At 34.4% G+C, this 16,457-nt stretch overlaps 1 protein-coding gene across 2 annotated transcripts; it reads left to right on the plus strand.

The window, feature by feature from the left end:
- Nucleotides 1-7,171: 7,171 nt before the first annotated feature.
- On the plus strand, nt 7,172-15,134 carry LOC140819560 (glutamine--tRNA ligase, cytoplasmic-like). 2 transcript variants are annotated; one of them, XR_012115237.1, is made up of 23 exons: nt 7,172-7,489; nt 8,407-8,457; nt 8,593-8,664; nt 8,806-8,905; nt 9,023-9,118; nt 9,224-9,285; nt 9,426-9,527; nt 9,827-9,922; nt 10,849-11,001; nt 11,096-11,151; nt 11,273-11,363; nt 11,443-11,529; nt 11,768-11,965; nt 12,050-12,148; nt 12,522-12,653; nt 12,747-12,883; nt 12,982-13,081; nt 13,208-13,300; nt 13,553-13,653; nt 13,735-13,840; nt 13,954-14,021; nt 14,138-14,267; nt 14,848-15,134. XR_012115237.1 is itself a non-coding variant. In XM_073179698.1 (23 exons), exons 1-23 carry the CDS (start codon nt 7,349-7,351, stop codon nt 14,940-14,942), a joined length of 2,388 nt encoding a protein of 795 aa, XP_073035799.1. In that variant the 5' UTR covers nt 7,172-7,348; the 3' UTR covers nt 14,943-15,134. The 2 variants fall into 2 exon arrangements, 1 of the variants encoding a protein (XP_073035799.1); XM_073179698.1 differs by having other exon boundaries at nt 13,932-14,021.
- The last annotated feature ends 1,323 nt before the right edge of the window (nt 15,135-16,457 follow it).

A 16,457-nucleotide genomic window follows, 5' to 3' on the forward strand; every position in this document is an offset into this window, starting at 1 on the left:
ACTGATAATTAAATCCCAAAAGAAGATTAATAAAAAGATCAGCGTCCGGGTCCCCACAACAGGTGGTATCAGAGCGATAGATCCTTTAGGATGAGATAATCAGAGCGATAGATCCTTTAGATTGAGATAGTCAGAACTGATAGATCCTTTAGAATGAGATAGTAGAGAATGAGCGGGGTAGATTGAATTGTCTTCCTTGCATGTGATTGCTAGCATGAGATTTATGTTAATGTTGACTTACATTATGTGTGCTAGCATGATTTATTGCTTTCCCTATTACATGTTGTTTGTTATCTGAGTTGATTGCAACATGTAATTGTTAAGCCTGAATCAGAACCGAGTCTGGATCAGAGGTATATGATCAGAGGAGGGCTGAGACAGATTGTATAGATTGTGTACTAATTTGTTTGATATTCAGATATACCGCCTCGAAGATTTTCAGAAAAGGGTAGTATTTCGTCTGAACAGATGGATGCATCAGAAACTCAGCTAGAAGGAAAGATGAAAGAATTTCAGTTATTACAGCCGCCGATTCCGAGTGGTTCCGAGACATCAGAAGATTGTCAGAACTGGTTTGATGATATAGAAATACTGTTCAATTTACTTGATTGTACAGATGAACAGAGAGTTAAAATGGTACCTTATCAGTTACGAGAAGCCGCCAGGAGTTTTTGGATTACCAGTAGAAGAATGTGGGAACAGAGAGGTATAGTGATTTCGTGGGAAATATTCAGAACTGAATTTTATCGAAGGTTTTTCTCAGCCTCGTACCGAGAGGACAAGAAAGCAGAGTTTGAGAATTTGAGCCAAGGTCAATTGAATATTGAAGAATATGTGGCTAAATTCTCTACTCTACTGCGCTTTGCTCCTCATTTGATTGGGAATGATGAAGCTGTAGCGAATCAGTTCATCAGAGGGTTGAATTCGGAGGTAGTTGCATTTATGAATCTGCAGCGACCTTACCATTTTCCTGATATTTTGAGTAGAGCAAAGAGAGCTGAGGCGAGTCTGATTAGACAGCTAGGGAGGTTGTGTGTGAAGCAACCACAGACACAGCAATCCCCTCTCCGATATGATCACGGCAGCACGAGTGGAAAGCAAGATTTGCTGAAAGCTCAGAAGAAGCCATTCAAGAAGCTAGGAAGCGGTTCATCTAGCTCCAGCGTTTCTGGTCCAAGCCATACTGGAGTGTATTGCAGGAGTTGCGGAGGGAGACATCCCACCGAGCAATGCCAGGGAGTGACTGGTAGATGCAATATTTGTGGATAGCCGGGACACTTTGCTAAAGTTTGTCCCCAGAAGCGTTCCCGAAGATTGTAGGGAACAGAGTTCAATTGAAAACACAGATCCAGAATTCACAACAGGTACTATTCTTTATGATTCTATTGCATATGTATTGATATATACTAATGTATTTGTTAAGAATATCTTTGACTGAGTTGCATGGAAATATGCTGTGTCTGTTGGGTTTGTATGTACTGTAGTATTGATGTCCTTGCTTGTTGAGGAAATGTTGATATCAGAGATTTCTGTATATATTGTATACTACAGTAAGATGAGAATGAAATAGAGATAGATTATGATGTACTTGTGCTTTTCTGATTTGAGCGCATTATTGATATGTATATGCTGAACAAGTACATACATATTGTAGAATTTTTCCAGAAATGATAAAAGTCAGACCAGAGATGACTGATCAGTGGAAATACCACGATAAGGATTCTAGATTTAGAATTCCTTTGAGATCTGTATTGTATATGACTCGATTAATACAGAAAGGAGCAGATTGCATCCTTATGTATTCAGTAGATCCACTGAAATCGAGCCTAGCATTGGCAGATTTGCCAGTGATATATGAGTTGGCCGATGTTTGCCCAGATAAGATTTCAGATTTATATGATCTCAAAAAGATAGACTTCAGAAATTGAATGTAGATCAGGTATTTTTTGTATGTTAGATTCAGTACAGAATGATACTGAATATACAGAATAATACATACCGAATTGAAAGAATTGAATATTTGAAGATTGTAGTGAATATTCTGAGAATTAGGATTATTGTATACAGAAACTATTCAGATAAGAATTCCGCTTGAAACAGATTGTATTCAGAGGAAGTGATATCTGAAATTAGTATACAAATTGACCTTGACACAGATGAGATTGTGATCAGTGACTGATGAGATATTGATATCAGAGAGACCAGAAATTTCAGAAATATCAGAAATGTCAGAAATTATTGTGTCTGATTTGACAGATTATCTCATTCAACTGTTTTTTTGTATCTGCTTGTGTATTGTTATTGTTCTAAATCAGTATTTGTGATATCTTATATTGATTGGGAGCATATTTGATTTGCAGATGAGATATAACAGTTGATCAGAATGGCATGAAGATATTCACCAGAAATCATTGTTTTATGAGTTCACTAAACTCACTAGATCTGCATAGGATATCGATATTTTGTCTCTGATTTGATATTACTGTTGTTTTGAATCCGTATATGCTACAGATTATTGTGAACCGTGGAGAGTATATACAGTTCCAACCGAATCAGAGCTGAATTCGACAATTACAGCAGTTCAAAAATGTGATCAGAATATTCAGAACTTGAATGTGATAATCATAACAGAACGTCGAGCAGAATAGCAGATATGTGATTTGTACCGTATAAGAATGATTATCTTGTGATATGAGAATGTTTCAGTATTGTATAACAGAATTGATATTGATAGTCAGAGCCGAATACCAGGTAGGTATTTCTTCTTTAATTTTTATTATTAACTAATTGTTATGCCGAATAGTTCGAAGTTGAAATCACAGATAGTGTCAGAAATGCGCTGTAGTGACTTCAGTTGTCATGTTTGTGACTGAGAATGTATGATATTCGAACAGACAGTTTTGATATAGACAGATTAAGTCAGTTGTGACAGAATTTATACTGAAATACGAACATAATTGGTACCGATATGTCTAAACTGCCAATAGATGAAGACAGAAATCAGAAGATTATTGCATATGTGTATGTTTCTGAATAGAAATGGGAGTGCATTTCTATGGCTTTCGTAATGAAATTACCGCCATTTTCTCCAGATTGAAATATGATATGATTGTGATTGACAGATTGTTCAATCTATATCTATCAGTTTGTACAAGATGACATACAAACATGAGAAAATGACACAGATTGATGTCAAAGAAATGGTCAGATTGCACAGAATGTTGCAATAAAATGTATCAGATTGTGATTGTGATTTATTTTGCACACATGGCAGAGTATACCATACGTTATTTCGCAGATTTTTCACCGATTGACGGATATCCAGAGTGTACTATCCAGATATGGAAGATATCCAGAGAGCGGTAGTGCTGGATGCTAGCACTAGTTGACATGAGGTATTGTTACTTTATGGGTGATTGTGTAGTGATAACTATCAAAAGAGTACTGAGATAGTTACAGACGACACATTGTACAGTGAGTACTACAGAGTCCTTATAAAGAAGATTCAGAACGGAATAAAGATAGCTCAGAAATGACAGATTTGATAAACCAACATCGGATGATTATGCTTGGTATTTGGAGTGGAAGATTGAATATATCCTTGATCGGGATAAACAGAATTTGTAACCGTCGATAGTATTGATTTACTATGAACTGTAGATTGACATATACAGATGTTGTATAGCCAGTACTGCGAGATTAATTCTGTCAAAAGAATTTGGGAAGTATTATGATGTTATACTTAGTGAATTCTTATTCCAGATTGGAATCAGAGATTTGAGTTTTGATTTAAATTTTATGATACATTCCTTCTAGTATATCTGAACCGATTACTTATGAGTTCGAGGACGAACTCAGATCTAAGAGGGGGAGAAATGTAATGCCCAGAAATTATAAGAGATGATAAAACAAGATTATAAGGTGTTACAAGAATCGAAAATTAGAATTTTGAAGATTTGCAAGACCGCACCCGCGGTGCCAGACATGATCGCACCCGCGGTGCATAGACAGAAAGTTGGGCAGTTTTCCAGTAGCCACACCGCACCCGCGGCAGAAAACAGAGCGCACCCTCGGTCCATGCTTTCGAGAAATATAATGTGATAAACATGCATGACCGCACCCGCGGTGCAGCAAGGACCGCACCCACGGTGCGACGTGCCGTGCAAGAACTATGCCACGTTTTCAATTATGCATGTAGTATATATAGGTGTCAAACGAATTCTCCTTCATTCCGCAGAGGGAAATCGAGAGTTGGGAGAGAACTTTGGACTCTTGAGCTTAGAATTTAAGTTACAAAGAATCCGTGTATCAGAATTCGAATCTGAACGCAGTATCGTGTTCCTCTCGACACGAGCTACACAAAGACGTAAGTTTTATTACGTTTTGAGATGTTTTGAAATTATGATGTTGTCAGAACTGAATATGATTCAGATATGGTGTTTCTACTACCGTATATATTGTATAATCGAAGTCAGATTAAAGAACAGACTGTTTCTGTAATTGTTATGATTTTCGAAAGATATTGACTGAGATTTTGATACCAGAATTGTATATTATTGATTTTAAATATATCGATATTGAGATTATGAGTTCTGATATTATATCTGGGATGTTCAGATTGACGGGGTTATTCAGATTGTGTTGTTATGCCGTCGAAACATCAGTATTGATTTAGATTGATCAGATATGATATTGATTGAGATTCATTGTTATATTATTGACTTGGATCAGATTGTATACCGAGTTGAGTATTGATCAGAACAGATTCTGAACTGAGATATATACTGATATTGTATTTGTGTGATTTGTCATTATCAGATTGATATGGACAGATTTGACTTCGAGACTTCGTCTTCGTCAGACCGGGACGACAAAGGTATAATTCATGTGATATTTGGGAAGATATAACTCAAATCAGATCTTATTTGAGTTTCCCAACTAAATCACATACTAGACTTATTGTTTATCTTTTGATATGATTATGATTTGTTTATAAAATTGTATTCGAATCTTTTGAAATAATTATGCATTGTTTACAGATGGTTATGCATTGCATTTGAGATAGGAAAGTTTGACAGATAGTCAGACTTCTAGACGTTCGGTGTATCGTTACATAGGAGCAGACACCCTCCTATTGTAGATTATTCGATACAGATATGATCGAAGTCTAGGAATAAGACGTATGTCACCCCGATTGGGAGGGTAGGTGACAGACAGTGACGTCTTATTCACCCCGGGATCCCTAGAGTTATAGTTGAGTCGAGTCTAGACATTATTTGACTAGAACTGCATGCGTTTATGAATGTGGTTTCATAGACTATGAAACCCATTATTATTGCTTTCAGTCGTGATAGCATGTTTTTATGATTTGATTTGAGTAGCATGTTTAATTGATTTTGTGTTGCAAGCTTATTTTGAGTTGATTTCATAGATTATGAAATCTATTGTTTGTAAGTTTATTCATGATAGAATATTTCATGATTTACTTTATGTATATGCATGTTTATCATGTTTTATACTAGGATTTATTCTCACCGGAGTTATCCGGCTGTTGTCTTGTTTTGTATGTGTGCATGACAACAGGTGGGGCTGGATCGGGGTCAAGAAGATGAGGAGAAAAGACGAGTTAGCGTGGTGATTCCGGACTTATTGTAGACTTGGTTTTATTACTTGAATTTAGTAACTGAACCTTAGACCTAGTTTGTACAATATTGTACTTTTATACTGAAATGTAGTTTTTATACAGAGATGTATATTATTTAGATTCCATTACCTTCCGTAGATACATTTTAAAAAGAAAAATTTTTAGACCCTGTTTATCAGAACTAATAATTAAATCCCAAAAGAAGATTAAGAAAAAGATCAGCGTCCGGGTCCCCACAGGAGGAAATTTCCCAAACATATCATTCATACTCGAGATATCAGTCTGTATATATTTCAATAGATTCATGATTTCTGCTTGGCCTTCTTGCATCATCGCAACTTTATCCTCCAAACTTGTCAAACGAACGTCATATATATCTGCATCTCTATGATCTCTATGCATAGATGTATGTCTCATGTCAGTCAATGGAGAAGACGGTGGATTCATGTGTGAAGGACCATCAGATGGCCGAGAAGATTTTCAAACTTTATCTCGAGATGATCATGAGTATGAATATGTGAATGGCCGGGGACACTGTTGATCCTCAGTCTGTACACCCACTTCATCCTCTACGTCGCTCAATGGATCTTGACTGCACACTACTTTAAACCCTGGCTAATCAACTCCGTAATGCGATTGATTAGCACATTATTAGAATCAACAAAATCGTCAGTCAAATAATGCACAGACAACACAACAGCTCCTCTGTGATAGGAATGATGATCCCCAAAATGTCCTCTATTAATCATTAACATTAAATATGAAAATTAGTTAACAATTAACAAAAAATGTATTAGATAATACAGAAAGTAAATAAAATGAATTTTTTTTATTTACCTTAACATATACATTTTTAAATGCTTTGTTCACGTCATCCATAGAAGGGGAATGATTCTTACTCCATTTCCTAGTCCCAATGACACATCCGAGGTATCGGTATATATTGGGACCATCCCGACGTCTAGCGAACACTTTAGCAATTGCTGGAAAATATTCATAGGCCAAAATCTAGCACAAAAAAATAAATACATTTATTATTATGATATAAAAGTATAAGGATATTTTATATAATAAACAATATTTAGTTACCTGTAATGGATGAATAAATTCATTTATATGGAAGCTACCGCACCCACTGAAATCTGGATCATACCACAGCGTGCTACAAAACTTTCATAGCTTCTGAATTTACTTTCAAGATCTTTTCTAAATCGATAAAGTATTTTTTCGAAAGCTATTCTACCCTAGGGATAGTTAATAAAACAATCAAAGTTATTAACTAATCTAATTCATTCTAAATCGATTGTATCATTTTTTTTTCTTTGTCTGCCCAAAACACCAGCTACGAACAAAAAATATATCAATTTCAATTTCTCAATGTCTATCTTTTCTATTAAATCATTCTCGTATTTGTCTAACCCAAATCAATAATAAAAAATTAATTTGTAAACAAATTTAAAAAAATAAAAAAAAAAAAGTAAATTACAGTCAATACCCTTTTTTAATAAACACTTCTGTCAATCCCGTTTTCCTCATTTTGCTGCCCTGATAAAACCCTAGTTGTGGGTTAAAAGAATCTACCCCCGGTGGAATCTCTTAAATTCACTCGCTAGGATTGTCAAAGATTTCGTTTTTACGCTCGGTTTTCTGCGATTTTGTTGTTTTCTGTCGAATTATTGACAGAAATTTACTAATTGACAAAAGATGGTGAAGAGAGAAGAGGGTGGAATTGGCGGCGAGGAGGCTTTGGATTTGTTACTGAAGATTGGTTTGGACGAAAGGACAGCTAAAAACACGATAGCGAACAACAAAGTTACCGCTAATCTAACCGCCGTAATACACGAGGTATGGAAAGTGTACATATGTGATTTTTGGTGACTATGCGCTTTGTGTGCGTGGTTTGTTGTGTATGCATGTGGGATTTTGTTTGTTTATTCTCGAAATTGGGTGTTTTTACTGGGATGATCGGAAAATTAGTGAAGAGAGAACTTTGTTGGCACGAAAAGAAGTAATTTCAGTTAATCTCCGGGCATAGGTATGCTAGATGTTGGTTTTTGCTGTCGTTTCTGAAAATTCTATCGTCTTTTGTCTTGTTTTCTGGGAAAATTTATGGTAGAAATTCTACGTGATTGGATTATGTTAGTGTTTTTAGGGTGGAGTTGATGTATGTTGATTCATGTAAATTATTGGTTTTACGGTTGATATTTTGTTGTTTTTGAAAGCGGGACTGTGTTTTTCACTTGGGAGAATTAAATTATTTTGTAGAACGTTATCAGGTAAACATGATAATAAAGGAAATGATATTTGGAACCTCAGGTTAGATTATTTCCTATGCAATCAATCCAAATCATTCTTCATGTATGATTTTTTAAGTCACTTTTCTTTATTGTTTCTTTTGTCATCTCAAAAGGTCACACCTTAGATTATTTCCTATGCAACTAACTTAATTCATGCATGCGTGTTTTCTTTTAGTAAATTTATGTTTATTGATTCATTCTTTGAGTACAATAAAGATACTTCCGAACTTAGAAATCTATGCTTGGTACTTGTCGAGGTTGATAAACTTGATATTGGATATTTTCAATGGAACTTCATGTGAAAGACGAGCTGAAACATGCTTTTGGCTGAGGATTGATTTACTCTGTTGATATGTATGGGTCTGCTTTATCAACTGGGATATTTGTAATGTTTTATAATTACTGAATATTGGTGGATTAAGATGGAAAATTTAAGTGCATCTGATCCTGGAAACTGTATTTCAGGCAGCTGTAACTGATGGTTGCGATCGTACTGTTGGGAATCTACTTTACACGGTATTTGTTAGTGTGCCACTTATAATTTTTTAATCTTTGAATATTTAAGTGCATCTGAATTTATCCACTTACTAAATTAGTATATGGGCTAATCTTGGTTAACCAATTGGAAAAGGTAATTCTTTTTATTGGCAGGTTTCTACAAAATTCCCCTCAAATGCTCTTGTACATCGACCCACATTGCTTAAATATATCGTTTCATCAAAGGTTTGTATTTTTTCGATCTTGAATCCTATCTGTTTGCAGCCACATGTCCAAAATGTCAAATATTTTTAAAAAATATTTGCAGTTGCATGCTGAAAAGAGCAGTTTTATTTCAATGGAATGGTCATACTTTCTCCTTTGCAGGTTAAGTCTCCTGCTCAATTGGAAGCTGCCTTCTCATTTTTTGCTGCTACTGCTTCTGATAGCTTCGAAGTTGATGATTTTGAAGCTGCTTGTGGCGTTGGTATGAATATGATTCACATATTCTATATATCCTTAAGTACTAAAGATTTAAGATAAGATTGGAGCTAATGTTAAATGTTTCATGAGATTAACAATCTTTGATTTAATTTGTTTATAGGAGTTGAGACCTCCACAGAAGACATTGAAGCTGCTATTAATGATATTTTTGAACAGAAAAAGTCTGTCATTGTGGAACAGCGATATCGAACAAATGGTTTGTTTTTTTATTCACAAGTCCGTCAATTTATCTGGTTCTCTTGCTTTCTTTATGAGTAACAGAAATGACTTGTCTGCTTGTTAAAAAACTCTCTTGGCGCAGTTGGTGAACTATTTGGTCATGTAAGAAAGAAGCAGCCATGGGCTGACCCGAAGATTGTCAAGGCAAGTATTGTCACCTGCTTCACCCCTCCTTCCTAGTACCTGTCAATTTTCAAATGCCCTGAACCAGCAAAAATTAAAAGAAAAAATCTCATCATTTGCTTTAGTTCTAGTTTGCTGATTGTACCACTTGTCGACATCAGGAAATCGTCGAAGCAAAATTATATGAACTTCTTGGTGAAAGAACTGCAGCAGATGATGAGAAGCCTATTAAGAAAAAGAAAGATAGGCCTGTCAAAGCTGAGGTAAGCCATTTTTTCATGCTAAAAGGTTTACGGTTTACCCTCAACAAATAAATTGAACCAAGTGAAGTTTCTTCTTTTTTCTGCTAATCTTTGGACACTCAAAATTTTGTATGTAATGAGTGCACTGTTCACGTAATGTAGTTTTACCTTTATTGGTCCAACTTTTGTTGACCAGTTTTATCATATTGGGCTTCTAAAAAATATTGGTGATCTATGATTCATGAGTAAATTGTTTTCTCTTTGATTCAGATGAGTGCGATGTTCATCTTCTCTAATGCTCTCGTGTTTTAAATATGTAGGAAAAAGCTATTCATGTAGAGACACCTCCGCAGAAACCATCTGAAGAAGAAATGAATCCATATACAATATTTCCTTCACCTGAGGAAAACTTGAAGGTGAAAAATTTCGAAATTCTGTGATATTTATTGTATGAGTTGCTTGGCTTATAGCCTTATATTCATGGGGTTTGCCGCTGTTTGAAAAATTTGTCGCTGATTTTTTTGGATACTTCTAGATAGTTTTGAATTTTTAGAATTTTGGGGGTTTTGCATGGCATCACTTGTTTTTTCGGTGATGTATAGTTGATTGAATTAGAAGAATTATAATAAATTGTAGCGTACTCAAATGTCCCCATAAGAGTTACTTTGGGACGTCTAGATTATATTTGGTCAATTAGTCGTTATAAAATAATACTGATCAGAGAACTGTTTTAGTCTATACATGTCTGTAGAAGAGGTCCATACTTGATACTGAAGTATATTCGAATCTCTCATTCTCTTTTCTTCTTGTTTTTTATACCTTTATTGATCAATTGAGGCTTGTAAGATTTTCAAATTCTTGTAGATTGTTTATCTGAAATTTAATATTTTGTAAACCGTACCTCTATGTGATAACTGTTAACGCATTGATGGTTGACCATTTTTGTAATCCATCAACTTAATGTCTCCTAGTATTCTTTGTGTGTTTTTTGGAAACCTCAACTATTCCTGCTGTAATATACTGGAACGCGTTGATATTTGTTATAGTTTATATGTCAAATTAATGTCCCTACATATTCTTTGTGTTTTTGTTTGATAACCCAATAGTTTCCACAGAGAAATTATTGAGCTTTAATTAACTTTGATTTTCAATTAAATAATTTGCATGTACAAGTGCGTCATGTTCGTAATCAGTAAGCAGTGTTGGATCTGTAAGAAATTTGTTGCTAATTCATAAGTTTCTAATCCTAGGATAGGATATATCTTTGTATTGTTTCTCTCTCTTCTTTTTCTTTCCCTTTTTTCCTTTTTTTTTTGGATTTTGAATATATCACTGATTTCAGGTGCACACAGAAATATATTTCAGTGATCGTCCCATTCTTAGAGCTTGCAATTCAAAGGAATTACTTGAAAAGCATTTAAAGGTCACTGGAGGAAAATTTTTTACTCGGTTTCCACCTGAACCAAATGGATATTTGCATATTGGTCATGCCAAGGTGATGAAATTCTCAGGTTAATCTAATCTGTAGGAGGTCATTTTTCTTCGGGTTATTTTAGATTTTTCTGTTAATCGGGTTACTAATTTTGTAGGCTATGTTTGTGGACTTTGGTCTTGCGAAAGAGAGAGGTGGATGCTGCTATCTGAGGTTAGACTGCTTATGTTTTAACCTATGTTTTAGACTTTATACTGTTTATCTTTCTCTTCTTTTTCTTTCCATTTGTGGACTTGTGTGTACTGGTGACTATCTAAGTTTGTATTTGATAAAGATACGATGATACCAACCCAGAAGCTGAGAAAAAAGAGTACATAGATCACATTGAAGAGATTGTTGGATGGATGGGTTGGGAACCTTCTAAGGTATAGTTTTTCATAATGATATGACATTTTTATGTGTAGATACCTTCTAATTTGTTTTGGATTTGGAATGTATATATAGATCACTTACACAAGTGATTACTTCCAAGAACTTTACGAGCTTGCAGTGGAGCTGATACGAAGAGGACATGCTTATGTTGATCACCAGGTTGATTTTGCAGAATATGCAGTTCCTTTCTTGTATTTAATTGTAGTTCTGTGCTGGCTTGCTAAAACTCTGACCATTAACTAAACGATTTCAAAGAATTCATCATTTGTAGTGCATCATGGTGTTGGTAATTATTAAAAGTGCCATAAATTTTCGTTGAAGTTAGTTATGGCCTCATTTGTCTTTAAGGCATTTAGTTTCAAGTTTTGACTTAAAAAACTTTTGGTGTTTTGCGCAGACACCTGATATGATAAAGGAGTATAGGGAAAAGAAGATGAACAGTCCCTGGAGAGACAGACCCATAGAGGAATCTTTAAAATTGTTTGATAACATGAAGCGGGGAATGATCGAAGAAGGCAAAGCAACATTAAGAATGAAACAGGACATGCAGAGTGATAATTTCAATATGTATGATCTGATTGCTTATCGTATCAAGGCAAGTATTTAAACTTGGATTTAAATGATCATTTAAATTCAAATAATTCATGACATCACATCTTTTCTACTTTCCATTTTGCAGTTCACGCCTCATCCACACGCCGGAGACAAATGGTGCATCTACCCGAGTTATGATTATGCTCATTGTATTGTTGATTCTATTGAAAATATTACTCATTCGGTAAGCTAGTTTGTTCTTGGAATTTCTCTGGTTAAAATAATTTGACAACTGGTTTTATGCGTCTTTCTTTTTTTTATTTTTTTAATCAAGATGTATTTTCTAAAGCAGTAATTGTTATCTTAGGATATTAAAAAAAAGTTTTTTTTTTTGGATCAAATATCATTTGGTAAAGTTATTTTCAATATATGCAACCATGTCAAATTGAGGTTTTTACTCCCCAAATTTCATTTTCCTTGAATTATACGTATTTAACGTACGAATTATTCTATGATAATCGGGTAAGTATCTTAGCCAGCGACAAGAGATGGTTTGTTGTTTTACTTTTACTTTTGTTAACATTGGAGTAAATTTCCTCGTGCAATTCTTTGTCTAGCTCTGTACCCTCGAATTCGAAACACGGCGAGCATCATACTACTGGTTATTAGATGCACTAAGCCTTTACCAGCCTTATGTATGGGAATACTCCCGATTGAATATCACTAACACAGTTATGTCAAAGCGGAAGGTAACTAAAAGTTTGCATGCATTTGATTATTACGTGTTTCTGCAATTGCATATGCAGTTCTTTTGAACTGATTTTTGGTTGTAAGTGTTGCAGTTAAATCGTCTAGTAACAGAAAAGTGGGTTGATGGTTGGGATGATCCCCGTCTTATGACTCTTGCTGGATTGCGCCGTAGAGGGGTTACTGCTACTTCCATAAATTCTTTTGTTCGAGGAATCGGAATCACCAGAAGGTTTAATGCTTTTATCACTGAGCTTTCTATTTTCAAGGTGCTTCACAGTTATGTTTCCTAGCTGTTTTCTGATAATCTTTTCATTTCATGTAGTGCAGTGACTGTAGTATGATAAGACTAGACCGCTTAGAGTACCATGTAAGGGAGGAATTGAACAAAACAGTTCCTCGAGCAATGGTTGTCCTAAACCCACTAAAGGTTTGTGGCTTAACACATTAGCTGGTTTATTTTGCAGGGATTTTGGTTCAGCTTCATTATGAACGAAAAACCACAAATTTGTGTAAGAAACAAACACAAACTTTGCATGGCTTTTCTGTGTTTCAGGTCGTCATCACAAACATGGAGGCCTCTGTTTTTGAACTTGATGCAAAGAAATGGCCTGATGCTCCAGAAGATGATTTATCTTCATTTTATAAGGTATACATGGATTGTTTTGTGTAACTTGTTTTGTTGTTCTTTTAATTATCTAGTTTTCTTTTGTGATTAGTGAGTTTGATGAGGTTTATCAGGGTTTTAAACTGTATTTGTTGTCAATACAAATGACTATGGCATTTCTACTGCTAGTATTGCTATTGCATCATTCAAGTGGCTTCTATCTGCTAGAGTTGTGATAAATGGCATTAGTGATTATGGATGTTTGACGTTTCTCCTCTTTTTCCCCTGCAACAGATACCCTTCTCAAGTGTCGTTTATATTGAACATTCAGATTTTCGGATGACAGATTCAAAAGACTACTATGGACTTGCTCCTGGAAAATCGGTCCTTTTAAGGTGACATATTATTTAAACATACCTAAGTTCATCGAATTACTAGTAGTTGCATAAATGATAAAATCTTATTCCCTCGTGTAGATATGCGTTTCCAATTAAGTGCACTGAAGTAATTATTGGAGATGATAACACGACTGTTCTTGAAGTACATGCAGAGTATGACCCTGCTAAGAAATCCAAACCAAAGGTATTCTGGTTGAAATTATTTGGTGATAAATGTGCAGGAATTTCTGAGATTTCACTTTTTCCTTCTGCTACTTTGATATTCTGTTCTTTAGGGGGTTTTGCACTGGGTTTCAGAATCTTCTCCAGGTGTTGATCCACTCACGGTTGAAGTTAGACTGTTTGAAAAACTCTTTAGTTCCGAGGTTGCAACTCTTTGCATTTACACACCATTCTTTTTCCTGTTTGATATTTTGCATCTTGTGTTGTTTATTGAACATGTTATCATAAATTTTCAATGATGCGTGTTATGGCAAAACAGAATCCTGCTGAGCTTGAGAACTGGCTTGATGATTTGAACCCTCGATCAAAAGTTGTGATATCAGATGCATATGCAGTTTCTTCATTGAAAGATGCTGTAATTGGCGACAGATATCAGTTTGAAAGACTAGGTAAACTTCTCAACTTTGCAGGTTTCTGCTTTTCGTTGTCAATTTTCTGGTATTCTCTTTTTCAATATTTTCACCTCTTTCCTGGTACGTATATTCGGTTTTGATCTCCTTGTGTGGTATACATTAACTGTTTTCCGGCAAACATAACTCTGGAGTGACTGGTCCTCTCCGACCCTTCTCTCCACAACTCTTTCTTAGCAGATGAGGAAATGGGGCAGCTTATTCTCTGTTTAACGTACCCCCTTTCCCTTCACATGATTTTTTCGTCTCAACTACTGCCAGTTAAACCAAACTCCACAAAAGAACTAAGATGAATGATATGAGTACTTCAAATGAGATCTGTTCCAAAATGTTATTTGGTTTTATGTTTCATTAATGCCAGATTAAGGACAAATATTTCTTGCACATTCAAAAATAATTTAAATGCATGCCTGCATTGTGTACACGTATGAAAAAGAAAAACAATCAATAACATAAGTTTTGAACCTATGAATTTGTGATCTTTCTGCATAATGTAACTGTAGATCAAAATTATTATTATTTCATGAACTATGTATTCTGATTTTGATTTATTTTCCAGGCTACTTCGCGGTTGATAAGGATTCTTCGCCTGAAAAGCTTGTATTTAATCGGATTGTTACTTTGCGAGATAATTATGGGAAGATAGGTAAATGACGGTTAGCCAAATTATATGGATGCATGAAACATGTACTACTAATTTTCTGTACGAATTCTTTGTCCACAGATTTTTTTCCCATTTAAAAAAGAAAAGCTCCGGGATTCGCACGTTTTCCAATAAACTCAGATAAAATTGGTATACAGTTTTGGTTAATATCGATTGCTAGTTTTATTCGAAGATGCTATTAATGTGAGTTCAAGTCTCGTGTGGAAAAATTATTGTTTGTGCCCATTTGACATGTTTTAGTTTGTGGTTTCAAGTGCATAATAGTGTATGTATATTTATATAGATACTTGATTGGCTAAACACGAGACATTCATCCTACGCATCGGCTAAAGCTACAAGTTTAGGTCGGATTCTACATACATACATGGTAGATAAACATATTGAGACAGATCTAATATATATGAATGTGATTGTATGTACGAGTGTTTGCAAACGTGTACATAAGTTACAAAAACTAGTTTTTCACCCGTGCGATGTACGGACAATTATTTCATCTAATTTATTATTAAAATTAGTATGTATGATAATTTGTTTATTTTATCTATAACGTGACTTTTTATCAAAGTGAAATATTTATTGTTTTCATATACATATAGATTTTAACAATGAAACACTAAATAAAAGAGCCATTTTTATATTTCGGCTGAAAATTAATATCACGCTTGTATTAGACAATGAATGAAATAATGTGTTTATCAATTATATTGTATTCACATATAAATTTATGTACTATGTAGAAAACAATAGCTGTAACAAATAAAATGAGAAACATTATACAAACTTTTAATGTGGTTTTAATTTCAATAAATAGTTTATATTAAAATACAAATAAACTAAATGGATTATAGATCATACAATTAGAAAAAAAGAAACAAATTACAAATTTTGAAAAACATCCTTAAATACAGCATTTTTTGTCGTTGAATTTTTCGGATTGCTATCACTATCACATATCAAAATTTTTAGACTCTAAGGATTCGTAACTCTGGATACAGCAACGTACAACTGACCATGACTAAAAACAGGGTTTAAAAAAAAGTCCTACATAAGACAATGATTGCCCCTGACTTTTGTTGATTATCATTGCATATGATACAATCAAAGAATACTGAACTGTCTTCATTGAAATTTAAAAGTAATCTTTAGATTAGAAGGCGTCAATGATATTCTTGGAATAAGCACTCTATGACATGCATTACTTCCAGTAAGAATTTTTCCTTCCAAAACATGGTTTCTAAACCTTTTCACGATCAATCTAGTGTCATTGCATAATCTAAGAGAATGATCTAGGTTGGAGATAAAATAATTTATTAATTAAAAGAAATCATATCATTTGTAATATCACTTAATGTATATATTGATGTTGGAATCAACATCTTGACTGAACCATGAAAACTGAATTATTGAGAGTAGGCTTTCAAATTCATATTTTTTGTTTAAATATTTACAACAAAAAATAATTAAAATAAATGGAACTAATTCTAAAAGAAACATTTATAATGATA

Source organism: Primulina eburnea, chromosome 18 (assembly GCF_022965805.1).
Source record: "Primulina eburnea isolate SZY01 chromosome 18, ASM2296580v1, whole genome shotgun sequence".
NCBI lineage: Eukaryota > Viridiplantae > Streptophyta > Magnoliopsida > Lamiales > Gesneriaceae > Primulina > Primulina eburnea.

Excerpts from the sequence above, each read along its gene's own strand:
- LOC140819560 (XM_073179698.1), top strand. The coding sequence starts at position 7,349 with ATGGTGAAGAGAGAAGAGGGTGGAATTGGCGGCGAGGAGGCTTTGGAT. Across the intron at positions 7,490-8,406 it reads TAACCGCCGTAATACACGAG|GCAGCTGTAACTGATGGTTG; the intron begins GTATGGAAAGTG and ends ACTGTATTTCAG. Across the intron at positions 8,665-8,805 it reads AATATATCGTTTCATCAAAG|GTTAAGTCTCCTGCTCAATT; the intron begins GTTTGTATTTTT and ends TCTCCTTTGCAG.